This window comes from Sycon ciliatum, chromosome 7 (genome assembly GCF_964019385.1).
Source record: "Sycon ciliatum chromosome 7, ocSycCili1.1, whole genome shotgun sequence".
Taxonomy (NCBI): Eukaryota; Metazoa; Porifera; class Calcarea; order Leucosolenida; family Sycettidae; genus Sycon; species Sycon ciliatum.
In genome coordinates, this window is record NC_088649.1 from 28,709,349 (window position 1) to 28,724,970 (window position 15,622).

General features: G+C 48.8%; 1 protein-coding gene across 7 annotated transcripts; it reads right to left on the reverse strand.

The window, feature by feature from the left end:
* Positions 1-1,563: 1,563 nt before the first annotated feature.
* On the reverse strand, positions 1,564-13,602 carry LOC135821278 (uncharacterized). 7 transcript variants are annotated; one of them, XR_010554323.1, is made up of 7 exons: positions 13,264-13,602; positions 11,378-11,447; positions 11,062-11,163; positions 9,442-9,515; positions 8,187-8,251; positions 2,462-2,516; positions 1,564-1,730 (listed from the first exon to the last, which is right to left on the reverse strand). XR_010554323.1 is itself a non-coding variant. In XM_065334333.1 (6 exons), exons 1-6 carry the CDS (start codon positions 13,343-13,345, stop codon positions 1,701-1,703), a joined length of 387 nt encoding a protein of 128 aa, XP_065190405.1. In that variant the 5' UTR covers positions 13,346-13,602; the 3' UTR covers positions 1,564-1,700. The 7 variants fall into 7 exon arrangements, 3 of the variants coding, with proteins under 3 accessions (XP_065190405.1, XP_065190406.1, XP_065190407.1); XR_010554324.1 differs by lacking the exon at positions 9,442-9,515; XM_065334333.1 differs by lacking the exon at positions 9,442-9,515 and having other exon boundaries at positions 8,187-8,234.
* Positions 13,603-15,622: the final 2,020 nt, after the last annotated feature.

The window sequence follows — 15,622 nt, forward strand, 5'->3', positions numbered from 1 at the left end:
GAGCACAGACCGGTCCAGTATGTTTACTACTAGGGCTGCGTAGCGCCCGGTGCAATTTTATTCATAAGGTTGGATTTCTTTGGCCAGCACTGTAGTTAGAAGTAGGTCCTCTATCTGTTTGTGCGCAATTGTGGTCACAGTGGCAGTAGTGGGTGAGGGGTAGACTCAGTTACTACGAAGATGGCGTATACATGATGGTGTATACAGTCATGTAGTTGAATGTTACTTCGGGCTTAGACCCAGAGGTTCTTGCAATGATGACCCCGGGTTTATGTACATGTATCATTCAGCTACCGTTGTCATAATGGCACTAGTTGATAGAACACCTGTATAAGTACAGGCTGTATATCTAGCATTTTCCAAAATAGCACTCCGTACTTCGAGGCTGCAGCCGTTTTGCATGCAACGTTGTATGTGTTGATCGGTTGACAATGTGACAAAGCCGAGGACACACTAGTGTATCAGGAGCACTGTTTTTTAACACAGTGCGTCCCCCGCCTTGTCATGTTAATTTTTCAAACAAGGCTTACCTATACCAACAGTATACATGTAGGGCTGTGCATGCTTTCAAAATTCTTCCTTGTTGAAGTAGAATACCGTGCTTGTGGGGGCTTTAGTAGTTCCTTTGCCAGATGTTCTATGCGTATCTCAATGACTTATCAGTTTCAGCACTCGGGCAAGGCACATTCGGGCCTACACATGTAGCCTTGAATTCTGGCTTGGAGGCATTATTTATCTATTTTCATGGCTGCTAGGTTCATCCTTAGTTAAGAGTTATTTCTCCGTGATTCGCTGATGAGTCCACAAAGGACGAAACAGCTAGACAGTACTAGTGCTGTCCCCAGATCGTGTATTCTAAATCCATAATACTGACGCTCAATCTCCAGACAGCTGTTTCAGCCTTTTTAGGTCCCATCAGTGGAGCTCAGAGCGGGAGGTTAAACAAATGGCAATACGGTCTATGAAATGAACAAAAAAAGCAATTTGAAAATGGCTCAAAGCATCAAAGTCAGCGAGCTATCTGCAAGACACGCACAAAGAGAGCTTTGCACGAAGGCAGATACATATTACATATACCTTTGACACTAACCAAAAAGAGTGCTCAATCAAGTCAACGCAAGGCAGCGTAATGCGGTGATCGAGTATAAAAAGCTATAGTGACATGTAGCCAGGCCCCCAGCACAATAAGCTGACTTGCATCATGCTAAAATCGTTCACACAAATCTCTTATAATAATTATTATATAGATTGCAGGATAGGGTGGTTGCACCAGGAAGTGCTGTCTCTGCGATAGTGGGACCAGCCAAGATTGCAGTACAGTCATCCACCATCAATCCAGCACTTCATTGGCCCACGCCCTCGATACACCAGCATGATTTCCGGAGTTATTACCATTCATTGACACATGCCCCCCCCCCCCAGTTCTTCGGCACCTGACCCGAGTTCTATTTGGGCCGCACTACTTTGTAGCAGTCATACTATAGTACTAGAACTGGATGCACGTGATATCCACTGGAATTGGCGCTGGCCATGAGCTGACCCACCGCCGTGCCTCCCAGTGTCAATTTTGCTTATGTGATCCTACCACAATCTGGAACATTATCAGTACTCGCCTCTGTTGACTTGCCAGCACTAGTTCTGGTGGATCCGGGCATGTTTCTGCCTTCTCTTAAGCATGTATTCTCCTGCAGGTGCATCTTTCACCTCCTTCTAATGCGCGAGCACATTTTCTGTGGAGATTCAACGACACATACACCAGAAAATACAGAACGGAACAGTGGCTGCCAATGCGACACAAGTACCACATAGACCTAAAAACTCATAAGTACCCTGGGAGTTAGATGCATTTACGGGCAGTATGCCAGGATTTGCGCAGCTACCTAGGCGACATCTTGGACTCAAAAACCAACCGATTGTGGTCCAACCCAACCGACAGCGTTGTCGGTGGGTTCCGATTGGCAGGTGTTGGATGGACGTATGATCCATGCGTCCCCACAAGCAATGAGAAGTTAACAATGCCACTAAGGATATAATATAATATCGCGGACAGCAGTACAATGAAACTGGGCCATTCATTATCAGCAATATCAGGGGTATATCCCATCCGATAAGACGTACTGCTCGTGTATGGCGGACTTTACAGCAGGTCCCGACATAGCTTGCCCCGTGCCCTTTACCACTTTTGGGCCAAAACTGTTGTACAATATTCGAGATGGTCTAGCCTAGTGAGTGTGAACAGAACCTGGCAAACCATATCTCCAAGTGATTCACATGTTGGTATATTCTCCGTTATCATACATCAATTCCGAGCAATTTGACACCCGAATATTCTCGCACCACTACTGCTGAAGTATTGACCACAAACCATGTTCCATTTGACTTACAAACGGAACTTGCAAAAGGCATGAGAGCACTGGAATCTGTAAAGACACTCGCATTATTTATTAGCCACCATACATACCTTTCGGGAAGTCGTGTTGGAAGCAGAATGCTCGGAGAGCAGAGCTGAGTGAGATCTGCATACAGTAACACAGCGACAATGAATCACATGAACAGAAGGTATCCGTACACATCTGAATATGCGCTTATGGGAGGAAAATCCGTGCGACAAAAGAGGACCGTGTTATGCAGGTGTATATCTTACCCGGGTACGTACTAAGTGAGTTCCACCGTACGTATATAATTGTATTGCAATTGAATCACTTGACTGACTGGAGCCAAAAATATCAATTGGCACTTACTCCGGTTACCCGAATGTTTCGGTACCACTATCATTAGGTTTGTTGCAATCGAACCAAGTCATAGTTGAGTCATTTTCAATGCGTTAGGTGTTACCTGACGTGCCCACTGCATCAGCCGCTATGTCAGATTCCACCAGGCATGCACCAAACCAGGCGCAATGCGCACACTGATGATGGTGGTTGTCACACAACGAGCAGTTGTAAAAGTGAAAGCACATTTTGCATGTGATTTTGTTGTAATTTGTGCCTGCCGAATTGTCTCAGTGTAACTAGTTTATCGTTAGCTTACTACTTGTAGTTTGTTTATACAAAAGAGAAAGACCAAGGAACTACAAGTTACGCTATACTGTCCACTAACACCACCAGTTACTAAACAATCAGCTCATGCGATAGCATTGCACGACACTGAACAGCTCTAGCACATCTTGGATGCGCACTCCAACAGCCTTGTGGACGACGACCGTCACTGGAGAATCGGTCCGTCGCTCCACCAGCCCGGCGGCACAGTGGACAGTGCCTTGGGGGTGTCAGGCATGGATCAGGCTGATAAGGACGTGGTGGAGACGGAAATGATGTTTGCAAGGAAGAGTGATGATATGCGTATATGCTCTCCGCCAGTTGTTGAAGCAACAGTCCGGCAGTGGAAAGTCGGCAAGGTTAAAATAAGTGACCAACTGGGTGAAAGTACACCAAATGTGGCCCATCTCTTGAATGGTGCGGACCACGGCAAGGACCTGAAGTTGGAAGGTCGTCAATGGCAACACCGCATGGTCGACGTCAATGGGAACATCAAGCCATCAAGTTTGTGGAACTATGGAATGTCCGTCGCAGGCTGCAGCGACAGGGTAACGTGCTCAGGGAAGAGTACAGCGACGATGATCAGCTGTGTCTTGCACGCAGTCGTGTTGATCGTGGCGTGCAGAACAACAGAGACAGTTGCGGTATTCGTACATTTGTCTGTTTAGGATTGTGATCCCCAGGAAGTCCTTTGGTGAGGAGTGATGTCACGCAACGAGCAGTAGTCAAAGTGAAAGGACTTCTTGCATGTGATTTAGTTGTAATTTTGTAAGGTGTGGTGGCAGAACTTTCAGCTGGTAGTGGGTGATGGGCTGGCGGTGTGACAACAATTACGGGCTTGACGAACGACATAATTATGGCGAGTCGATCTTTGGCCAGTTGCTGAGTTGGAGATTGTCACCGTAGACCCAGAGATCTGGTCCACGGTCCAGGGGTTGGGATCCCACTGTGGTGAGAGCTTGTGTGCCTGCTCATTGCGGCGTAAGACGCGCTGACCAGGAGTGAAGATGGGGGCGTTTGACCGGCGGGTGGCATTGGCAGCGTCGCACTGGGATTGGCGGAATTGCTGGTCACGGTGGGCAGCTGAAGGCAAGTCTGGTGCGGCTGCCGTAATGCAGGATATGCTGTCGCGGATGGGGCGACCAAACATGAGTGTTGCCGGTGCCTCGTGAGAGGCAGGGTGTGGCGTGGTGCGGTACGCTAGGAGCCATTGGTCTAATGCAACATTGATGTCTTCACCAGCTAGTTTGGCAGTTCGCAGAACTTTGCCAATGGTACGGTTGAGGCACTCGACTGCTCCGTTTGCTTGTGGCCACAAAGGAGGGGTGTGGCGGTGCTGGATAGCGTGTTGCGCGAGGAAATCAGCAAAAGCCGAAGAACGGAACTGAGGACCGTTGTCCGAGACTAGCTCTTCGGGCAAGCCGAACATGGATAATGTAGAGCGCAGAGCTTTAACAACACCGGCCGTAGTGGGTGTCGTGCTGAACACGTTGATGACCGGGTAGCGAGTCAACTGGTCGATAGGGGCAAGCAGGTGCTGACCGTTTGGCATGGGTCCATACAAATCGACGAAGACTCGTTGCCACGGCTTGGTGGACGGTGGTGTGGGCACGGACTCCCGGACGTAGCGGTGTCGTTGAGAGAGTTGCTTGGCACGGAATACATTGCCGGCAGAGTGCTTCGGCTTCAGTAGCCATGTTGGGCCACCAAACCTTGCTGTTGAGCCGTTGCTTGGTGCGGACAATATCTTGGTGGCCCGCATGTGTAAGCTGCAGGGTAAGCCGTTGGAGGGCCGTGGGAATGACGAGACGGTCGTTGCGGAGTAGTAGACCGTCACTCTCAGACAGTTCATGGCGGAGGGCAAAGTACGGGCGGACCGTGGTGTGGTTGGAATCCCAGCGGCCAGATTGCAGAGAGGAAAGGATGGCTTGCAGTGTGGTGTCTGCGGTGGTGGCGTCCGCAATCTCCTTCAGAGCCAACGCATTCGGCTCAGCTGCTGTAGCTAGGGCATGTATGTACGCAGTGTCTTCCTGTGCGCCGATGTTTGGCAAGTCGGGATGAGGCTGCGGATTGCGACTGACGACGTCGGCCAGGTTTTCTGGGCCAGGCTTGTACTGGAGCTGGAAGCTGAGATCCTGCAGGCGGAGGACCATGCGCTCAATTCGTGGCGGAGGTCTCGATCCGACGGCCATGAGTTGCAGGAGCGGCTTGTGGTCGGTGACAATGGTGAACTGTGGATCACCTTGTCAAGTAGTGGTGAAAGCGAAGGCAGCCAAACTTGACACCCAATGCTTCCCGTTCAGTTTGATAATATTGCTGCTCGACGCCGGAGAGTGCACGGCTGGCGAGTGCTACAGGTGCATCGTGGCCGTTGTCTTGGTGTTGACACAGGATTGCGCCAAGGCCGGTGGGCGATGCGTCGACATACAGTGATGTGTATCGCTTGCGGTCAAAGTATTGCAGCATGCAGTCTTCGGCGATGGCCTTCTTCAGTGCATCAAATGATTGCTGCTCAACATCAGTTTAACGCCAAACACTACCTTTCTTAGTGAGAGCAGGGAGTGGCGTGGTGAGATCGGCCATGTTACGAATGTAACGGCGGAGGAAGTTGGTGAGACCCAGGAAACTCTGTATGTCGCTGACGCAAGATGGCGTAGAGAATGTAGCCACAGACTGCTGGTGGCTGGGAGAGGCGCGGATGCCCTTGTCGGAGTAGACGCTAGCCATGAACTTGAGCCGAGGCTTGAGGATGTGACATTTGTGACATTTGGCTAGGTTGAGTGTAACGTTGTGATCTTGGAGCCGTTGGAGGCAGGCGGCGAGTCGTCGGTTGTGCTCTTCGACGTTCTTACCAAAGTTGAAGATGTCGTGGACGTTCTTCACACCGTCGAGGCCAGCGAGCCATGGCGTCCAGTGTGCGCTGTAGGATCTCGGATGCGGACGATACGCCCATGGGCAGACGTTTACAGTGCAAAACTGCGTAGCGACGTGACTCAGGGTGGCCTGGCTCTCCACAGCGGTAGCAGAGCGATGTGCTGGATTCCCGCTGGCCTGGAGCGCGAGTGGCGACTGGGGCAGGTGGCTGGTGGTACGAGTTTGCAGCTGGATGTGGCGAAGACTGCATCGGTCGACGCGACGGAGTTGAAACAGTAGCGGGAGGCGGCTGTGTCCTTTTGTAGAACGGTGGCTGATGACGGAGGGCATTGATCGAGTCTTGTGTGTGCCGGAACGCCGTCGTCTGTTCCACTGACGCTTCAAATGCTCTGGCGGCCTTGAGCGCCTTGGCGAGATCAAGGGACGCAGTCTCCAGCAGTTTTCTGCGGAGTGGATCGGACGTGCATCCTGCCACAATTTGATCCCAGAGAGCCACGTTCTTCTGGGCATCGTCGGCGAAGCTGCAGGTCGTTGCCGATGCCAGCAAACGAGTATAAAACGTGTCTAATGTTTCGCCAGGCTGCTGGGTAACCTGCCGGAAGTGGAAGCGGGCCATGCTGGGGCTCTGCTTCGACTGAAAGTAGTCGGCGGCGGCGGTTATGAGGCCGTCGAGATCGTTGCCAGTGTTGGCTAACGTAGGGACGAGCTGCTGGATGTCCTTGCCGGCCACATACTGGAAAGTGTCCCTCTGGCGAGTGTCATCCGAGATGCCGGCTGCTGCGACATAGAGTTGGAAACACCGTTCCCAGGCAAGAAAATGGGCAGCAGCGTCGTAGAGACTGCTGTAGATCGGGAATGGCTCCGGAGGCGGTAGTGACAGTAGGGACATGGCGAGGATCAGGCGTTTGCTCGCAGCGCCAATGTAATGTTGTTCTCTTGCTGTATTCCAAACAACAACTAGCTCGGAGCTCCAGAAAGCTCCGCAATAGTGAGGTTTTGCATTCCGAATTTCGGCTCGGCGTTCTTTGGTCATTTCTCGAAAATCAAAATGTCGAATTTTCGCACCGACGTTTGTTTTGCAAGTCGAAAATGATGTGTTTTGATTTCGTGAGCCCCAGCATCAGCAATGCCCTGTCCCGTGCTCCTTTTCTTGCTGATTCCGACAAACTTTGATCGCGCCCAAAGAGTCGAGGGCCAAACCTGCCTCCTCAGTCGCCTCAGAAAAACCAACTCCATGGCCAAGTCAAAATGTTATGGGTATCGCCATAGTCTTTTCAGCCACACAGATGACGGTGAGGACACTCCAGGCGAAAGAGAGTAGACAGGCAGTGAAGAGGAGCAATCAGAGGTAGCTGACGATGCTGATGTCGTCAAAGACGCCTGCGAAGCCATGCCAAGATAAGAAACCTCTTTGAATAAATCACGCGCTAGCGCTCTTCCACAAGAAAATTCATCCGAAAAATATGTTCGGCAAAGTGAGCTTTTTCCGAACAAACATGCCGCATCTTCGTGTGCATTTTGGACCTCGCTCCCGCGTGCCGAATCTTTTGCCGAATTTCGGAATGCAAAACCTCACTAATATGATGCCAACAGAATGTAATGGTGTGCGTGCATGCGTACAGAGTCGGTGCGTACCGACTGTCAGCACAGCTGTGGAAAGCAGCATATGTAAATGGATAGGAGCACAAACGGTGCCGCGTGCATATATGTGTCGCTAGAGCATGAGACTCTTAATCTCAGGGTCGTGGGTTTGAGCCCCATGTTGGGCGCCAAATGTCGTCTCGGTTGGAGAACGAGCTGCCTCTACTATACCCTCGCCACGCCACACATCAAACGGACTAGTCAAGTGGTTTTTCTCTAGAGCTAGAGAGAGAGAGCTATTCATTACTACACTTCAGGAGACGACGGGAGAACTGACAACTGACATGGCGAAAGGAAACATGATATCGGAAAGTGGTGCCCTCATCAGCACAAAAAGTAGCGTACTCGATATCATATCAGCACAAAAAGGTGCACGTGTCAGCAATACAACAAAGCAGCACAGCAGCATGTACGGGTCAGCAGCACAGAGACACAAATACAGCAGCAGGTACGACAAAGAGACAACACGTGCAGCCACATGTACAACATATGGGTGTGACAGTCCATATATGTACGTGTGAACACTACACACGATGAGAACATGCGAAGTATGGAGACCCAGACTGTGTGGTCAGCAGGACACAGCCCGTACAGGATGGAACAGACAACTAAACGTAATATAGCACCACGTACCGGCGGACTAGTCGACGCTGATGGGAGAAGTGGCACCCCCTGAGGCAGCTACGGATGCTAGAACTCTACAGCCAGAGTGAGTCGGAGTGAGACCAACACCAATATAAAACAAAAAGGTACACCACACCAGGAAGCAAGTCAAATAAAGATGTGTGAACAACAGCCACACACCACAGAAAAGCATACAGAACAAAAACTCAATTACCGACACCATAGACACTGCAAAATCCAAACAGGAGGAAAATACTAACTCCCTGAGGACACTGAGCATGAGGCAAACGAGCAACCAACCTCTTGCCGATGTTCCACCGTGTAACAACAACCGCGCTGGCCACCGGACTGTATGGTAGGGGTATTACACCTGGACCTCAAGACCAACGGGCGAAGGACAGCAGGCCGGGCCCAGGTCAATACAATGAGGAGCACTGTATACAACTACAGAAATAACCCAAACCCATGCCAATTTGACCAACATACCTTCACTGCGCATCCATTCCTAGTGTACGGGTCTGAAAGATGAAAGATGGAGCGCTTGTATACACGGACCCGGAAAGCCTGCTTCGGCCGCTCGGCAGCAGCTTCGTAGTGGTGGTCAAGGGTCGAAGACCGACGGATACGGATCAACTCCCCAGTGAACACACCTTTGCCCATACTACAGGTGTGCACACGCCAGACAGTTTCTTGGGTTCGGGAGAGCTTGATTTGACTGAATTTGACCGACACTGCACAAGAGGTAAATAATTCTTGTTCTTGCTGTGAACTGAAAGAAGACGACGACTAAAGCGCAAGGCGCTTGCGCAGAGAGAAAAGAGGCAGGAAAAAACATGGAGGACGTCGCTAAGAGGTGAGTGAGTCAGTAGAAATAATAAACTCGCGGCCCAGCTTCGGTGTGGGAACGCGGAAACAAAACCGGGGTAGAGAACACAAACTATGACGTGTACTGCAAATAATCTCATGACGTTGAGCATCATGTCAACGTCGTGACAACAGGGGTGGTTACTACCGACAAGCAGATACAGGAAACGATTGGTGACCTTGAAATGAGGCTTCACCGCCATGTATCCCTTACTACGGAAAACTGTGGTGTCCAGGAAATCAATGCCATCATGTGCCAGTTCATGAGAAAACTTGAGGGCCGAACACTTATTATTCCTATCTAAAGTGCGCTGAACTTGACCTTCGCAACCATGCAATGATAAAGCGTCTATAAACCTGAACCTCTAAGGCCTCCCCCTCTAAGATCGGCAAAACGTACCGCTTCTCCAAATACAGCATAACAATGTCGGCATAGACCACTGCTGCAGGCGAACCCATGGCAGTCCCTTGGATCTGCCGAAACACATCGTTACCATACACGAACTCATTTTTCTTCCGAATGACTGACATCAAGGAAGTCACTGCTGTTAATAACCATGTACGAAGGGCGAGGGGCATCCACCTTGTACACCTGTGTGTGATATACCACGACAACCGAGCTCGTTGGGGATGTTGGTGTAGTAAAGGCTGGTCACATCTATACTCAATTATAAATGATCGTCCCGCACAGGCAAACCTTCTACCAAGTTGATGAAATCCGCAGTTGAGGTCAGAACAGTACTTTCCTCACATACATACGGGTTCAGTAGAAAGTCAGTGAACTCAGCGGGATAGTAGCCAGGACTATTTAGATTAACAATAGGCCTAAACAGGACCAAGGCTTATGTGTTTTGAGAAGTCTCCTGAAAACGGGCATGCGCCCCCGGTGCGACTAAGAACAGTGACATATATTAGTGGGCATACGATGCTCAATGCGATGCCTAGTCATGGCGAGTAAACAATTGACTCGGGTCGCAAACACGAAGTCTCAACACAGCCTTGAGCCTGTTGGTTGCCATCGGCAGTCTAGCCGCATGCTCATCTAGCCCCTCAGGAAAAAAAACAGTCATTTATAATGTTTGGCATTGTGATGCTGGGCACGACCTATATCATCATAGTGAGATCCGTCCAGGACTACTATCACAATAGACTGCCTTTGAATATGCCTGAGTCCGATCGCGTTCTAGCTCCCAAACTATGTGCTGCATGTGTACACTCCGCCTATGGTTAGTTTACTCCAGAACAACGCCTGGAGAGGTTCATTGGGGGCATGATGTCCCCCCACCCCATTCCCCCCTTGCCCTCTGCACCTGAAGTACCGATATTGCCCCCCCCCCCTCCCCAAACAAATTACAGGACACAGGAGGAGCACTGGGGAGCACGTAGCAGTAGGCAAAGTTGACGATGCCAGTGCAGACACGGCCTGACCTCGGTCACCACACTGGCACCGTATAGTCTCAAAGGGACATAGCTACCAGAGAACACACAGAATGGGAGTATATAGTGCTATCTCGGTGGATAGACAACCCCCTATACACAAAATATCTACTGATAGAGTTCTGTGTAGACCCTATGTGCACATATGTGTGGATGAGTACTGGTGAACGGACAGCTAACCCTAGTCTAAGTAAAATAAAGGTAGAATGTAGACCCTGGGCAAAAAAATAAGTAAATAAAAATATTGACAAGTTTGAGGGAAAGACACAAACGGGAAAAGTCTGAAGAAAAAATTGACTGTCACCAAAAAAATAATAATAGCTACACACACGAGGGAACTCGGATGGAGAGCCAAGGATTAAAATTGAAAAGAGGACCATCAGTTTACGAGTTATCCGTTTTGTCCAACACTTACGGATATAAACGTGATGCAGCTAAGCATCAGGTCGTTGAATGTCATGATCTCATCAGTCAGTTTTTGTGCTGATTGTTGCACATTTTTGACTCAGCAGTATTCTGCATATAACTGTTAGTGTTGGACAAAATGGATAACTTGTAAACATGAGGGAACACTCATCCTTACCCAAGTCCCAACGTCAGCACTCGGCGCTGCTCCGAACCAAGAGGGACACTGGAGAGATCGTCCATCAGCTCCTCTCTCGTCCTGCGATCAAATCGCCTAATGCTAAAACACAAGAAGATAGGAAAGGCAAGTAGAATAAATAAATCAATAAAATAATAAACAACAAAACAAGTTTGAACAGCTGCAAACGTAATGGACGATCCGAACAAGACCAATGATATACCTAGCAATAAGTGTGCAGAGTGTGCAGCCCAAGGATAATCACCCCACGGCAAAGTTTATTGTTTAGGGCATAGACTCACAGTAACAGGCTCACCTTTGCTGCATCTCACACCGCTTCACACGGTAATCTACTGTATCACCATGGTAATTTCTGTTGCACATTGCTGCTTGTTTAACAAAAGGCAGAAAACACACCGAATTTCCAGGAATTACCATGGTGATACGGTACTTTAGCTTGAACCTATTGTATGACGGGTTTTCTATGATTCATAATGACCCAGACAGAATCTAAACCGGTATCGAATTCCTGTCAGCGACGCAATTCTTCTGAGGTGTAAAGTGATTTCAGGAATATGTTGCAGAAAACTGCGATGCATGCTGATTATTTACTGTGCCCTGTTGTGCACAATATACCAGGTGTGTTACTCAGGGATGAAGTAGATGCACACACGTGCCGTGCATCACGGCACAGGTTAGGTTTGCTACTAGCTGCTACAGTGTACTTGTGGTCCGAACTTGCACTCTACTCAACTCTGCATACGCAAAGAGTGCTGGTGCCGAAATGAACCAGAAGGCTGAGGGGGACGCAACAACACTGACTCTGTATACCCATGTCCACAGATATGATAGGGTATGCAGTACCTGCTCTAAGATTTAACACAAACCGGGTACACGTCTACCTGGCACAACTCCTGCAACACTGGGCCAGAGCCAGATGCGTTCAAGTGCGGCTACTGTGTGTCAGGGAGTCGTAAACTTACTTTCGACTTCCTGATGTACATGATTGTACATGTACATGTATGAACGTACTCGCACTGGGCACTCTGGCCGCACGCATCTGCACGCGTATGCAGCCTGTCAGTGGCGGTATACCCTCGAAGTATAAAAAAGTATAGTACTCGACAGGACTTCCGACCGGGTCGCAGGTAACCCAGTGTTCTTTTTCCAAAAGGTCCAAGTACTCACAAACAGGGTCATTGACCCGGCTCTGGAGCAGACACTGGTAATCTAGGTCCAAGTTTGCTCGATTTTGTTCTGACGCTTCATGTGCTTTCATAGCCAAGGTTTCTCACTTTCTTCGCAAGCTCTTTTAGTCTTGATTTGACAACTGCTTATGGTTGTGTTGGCAGAAAACATGTCAGCTAATCTGACAACCGTCCAACCCCATTTTACTGGTAAGTAGTCAGCGAGTGGCTTTGATGGGGCCATACTAGAGGGGAAGTTACGCGGCATATTTGTGCTTCCTTTTTGAAAACACGTTCTCGCTTGAAGGGTTTCTAAACTTTATCCCTGCGCTCATTGATGGAGTTCATCGATGGAGTTGCCAGCGGCACTCTACAGAAGAACAATGTTGTCAAGTTTTTTATGAAAAATTGTCGAACATTTTCAAATTGCTATAAGTTTGGTTAGGGCCGGGTTCCACTGCGGCTCCGCAGCTCCGCTGCTCCACGGTACTTGGCTGCATGCAGCAGAGCGGCGCGGTTCCAGTGACACTCGCCATTCACGGTACCGCGATCGTGCTCGACGTTTTTTGATGACATTTAGCCTGACTGCGCGCGCGTGAAATCCAAAAAAATCCTCGTGTTCTGGCCTGTGCAACGAATTAAAATTCCCTCGAATAAAACAATTAAGTGCGGGAAACAATGCAAGCCGTGACCGCGGCTTGCATTTTTTTGTATCAAGCAGCGAAGCGAAAGCTGGTGATGAGCCGCGGCCTCGCTGGACCAGCTCGTAATGATGACGTTTCATGCCGTGGATGATGTGCGGCGGAGCGGCAGTAGAAACCAGCCCTTAGGCAAAGGAAATTTGTCATTAATTTGTTTATGCTGCATAGATGGAGAGCTGCACACTCTGGCTTATGGACTCTCGCCTACAGTGTAGTCGTACTGCTAGTGTACTGGCATTACAGAAGACACGAAAAACGAGAACATAATTATGGCGAGAAAGTAATTACTGGCTAAGAATTGCCCTAGGACTTACCGCTTCTCAGTGCTCCATACCAGGAAGTAGTACAATACCTACTCCCTGCTCCATACGAGTGTTTTCTCCTCATTCTCTGCATCCTTTACCCCAGGAGTCTCGTCCATTTAGCGGCTCAAATGCTTGAGCTCCGGATAGCGGAAAATAGCTCGTCGTCCATTAGCGGCTCTAATAGTACCTGGTCTGAAGTGTCGCAGTCTAGCAACTATGATTTTTTCCAGGAGGGTAAGGGTTGCAAACCCAAAGAGACCCTAAGCTTCGTCTATCAAACAAAACAATTGCCCTAAAAAATGGAAGAGGAAAAGAGTGAGCGAGCTGGTCTGAGCGCGCTACTTTTCAAAAAATAGAAGCTGAAAGCCATCAAAGTCAAATTTTGCAAAGCATTCTGGCTAGCGCGTTTGCATGGTTTGTGTATGTCACGAGCGCTAGCGCGCTAGTCGCAGCAAACGCTCGCAGGCCAGAGTTAGCGCTATTTGGGCTGTTTGCCGCACGCGGCAGCTGAATGGATCACGTGATCCAAGCTGACAAATAAGGTCCGATGGTTCAGCTACATTGAGCCACAAGCACCCCAAATGCCGGCGGTGATAATTCATGTAATTTGAACCAGCTGAAAAAATTCGAACTCAGAAAAAAATATTCCAAAAATAATCATATTTGCCACATTAATGAAACTCGCTAGCTCGCTCGATAGCTTGCTCGTTAGTGGAACTGATCGCTCGTTTGTTATAGATACGCTCGTTTCAACACTAAAAGCTACCATATCAGAAGCCCCCTCTTTAATTATACCCCCCCCCCCCTCCCTCGCTGACCGCTTGAAATAAAGCGAAGCCTCTCCAACAGAAATGAGGACCACTTTTGGCGAAGCATGGTCAGAGGCCAGGCATTGCCATGTTCGATATGATCAAATGTATACAGAACATCACTTCCATGTACTGTAAATGTTCTGTTGTGGACATTGAAATCCTATGAGAGGACCGTGGCCGGCGCCCTTGCTGCTTTTAGTGCGTACACGTACTGTAGTTTGCGTACACACTGTTTAGAATGGACCAGCAGTGCTCACGGCTGCAAGTTCAGTGCCCCGTGGCTTCTTGACTTCCCAGCAGATTTCAATCTCCGCTACAGTATATATCCAGGTGCACACTGTGCTTACAAACTAATCCCAGGCCAAGTTGCTTAGAAAATCTTAAAGTTTAGGTTTGAATAACAGTATGCAGTGGAACAATAAATGGTAGTTTCCTTGCCCAATGCAGAAGCAACTTTCCATGTGTAGAGTGTAAACTCGCCCGCTAACTCGCCCGCTAACGTAAAGTTGCTCAAACTTACGTAGAGTGGACCTATATTTTATAAAGTGTTCCTACATGCTCAAATCAATCTCTCCAATGTCACTCAAATATTGACCTGGAAACTTTGTGTGGTCAAATTTCTGTATTTCCACTGCTCGTTGAGTAACATCCCATGCATTATCTCTGTGTCACGTCTTGTTTGTGCGTATGGGATGGCTGCTGCAGCGTGCAAGTGTTTGAACCAGGGTCAGTGTGACGACAAGGGTAAATGCATCTGCCCGAAGGGATTCAAAGGAAGCCATTGCCAAGAAGGTACGTACAATTGGCGCGTGTACGCGGTACGCTTGCGGTTCATGCGTCCCCAAACGCGCGCTCAGGCTTTCACAAAGAACAGCAATCTGAGTCGTATTTAGCGCGTTCGATACCTTCGAGTACTAATTTTTTGACCCCGCCAGTCAATGTGACTGGCATGTACGCTAATACAGGTCTTCTCTCATTATAACGAGTCCGGTTAGTACATAAATCCCGTTAGTAAATAGAAATCTGAAATCCCCTGGCGAAACGTGGTCTATACAACTGTTTACAGGTCCGGTTACAACATAATCCGTTAGTACATAAAATTCGTTATAACCACCCTTTGCCCAGGTCCCCGAATTGCCAAACCCTCAGTATAAGATAAAATTGACCATGCAGGACTAAGGCCAAACACGTAGGATAAAGCAGGAAGAGGAAATGTATAATGCCTATGTATTCGTGAATATGGACGATCCTTTGCATCCAATGAAGAGTTCTGGTGGAGATTTTCAATTATCTTATAACGAGTTCAAGAGTACATAAACCAGAGTGTCCAACTCGGGATGGTTCCTGTGGGAGCGTAATTCGTGCAGTACGTCATTTCTGACGGCATGGTAAGCCAAAGGTACGGTGAAAAGTTGCGTAGCCAGTCGCAGTGGTGCAGGTCACTGAGTTTGTCCTGATTTCGGTTTTTTGATACGGATAGCCTGGTGAATTTACTTGTCGGTGGATGTATACAGTCACACAAAACACCGAAATCCTGAAACAGGACGTCTAAAATC

Bases quoted from the DNA above. Each gene is read 5' to 3' on its own strand.
- LOC135821278 (XM_065334333.1), bottom strand. From the start codon at position 13,345: ATGCAGAGAATGAGGAGAAAACACTCGTATGGAGCAGGGAGTAGGTAT. The intron at 11,164-11,377 runs GTGAGCCTGTTA...CTTGTGTTTTAG, and splicing joins CGGTGTGAGATGCAGCAAAG to CATTAGGCGATTTGATCGCA. The intron at 2,517-8,186 runs GTACGTGGTGCT...TACTGTATGCAG, and splicing joins CAGCGTCGACTAGTCCGCCG to ATCTCACTCAGCTCTGCTCT.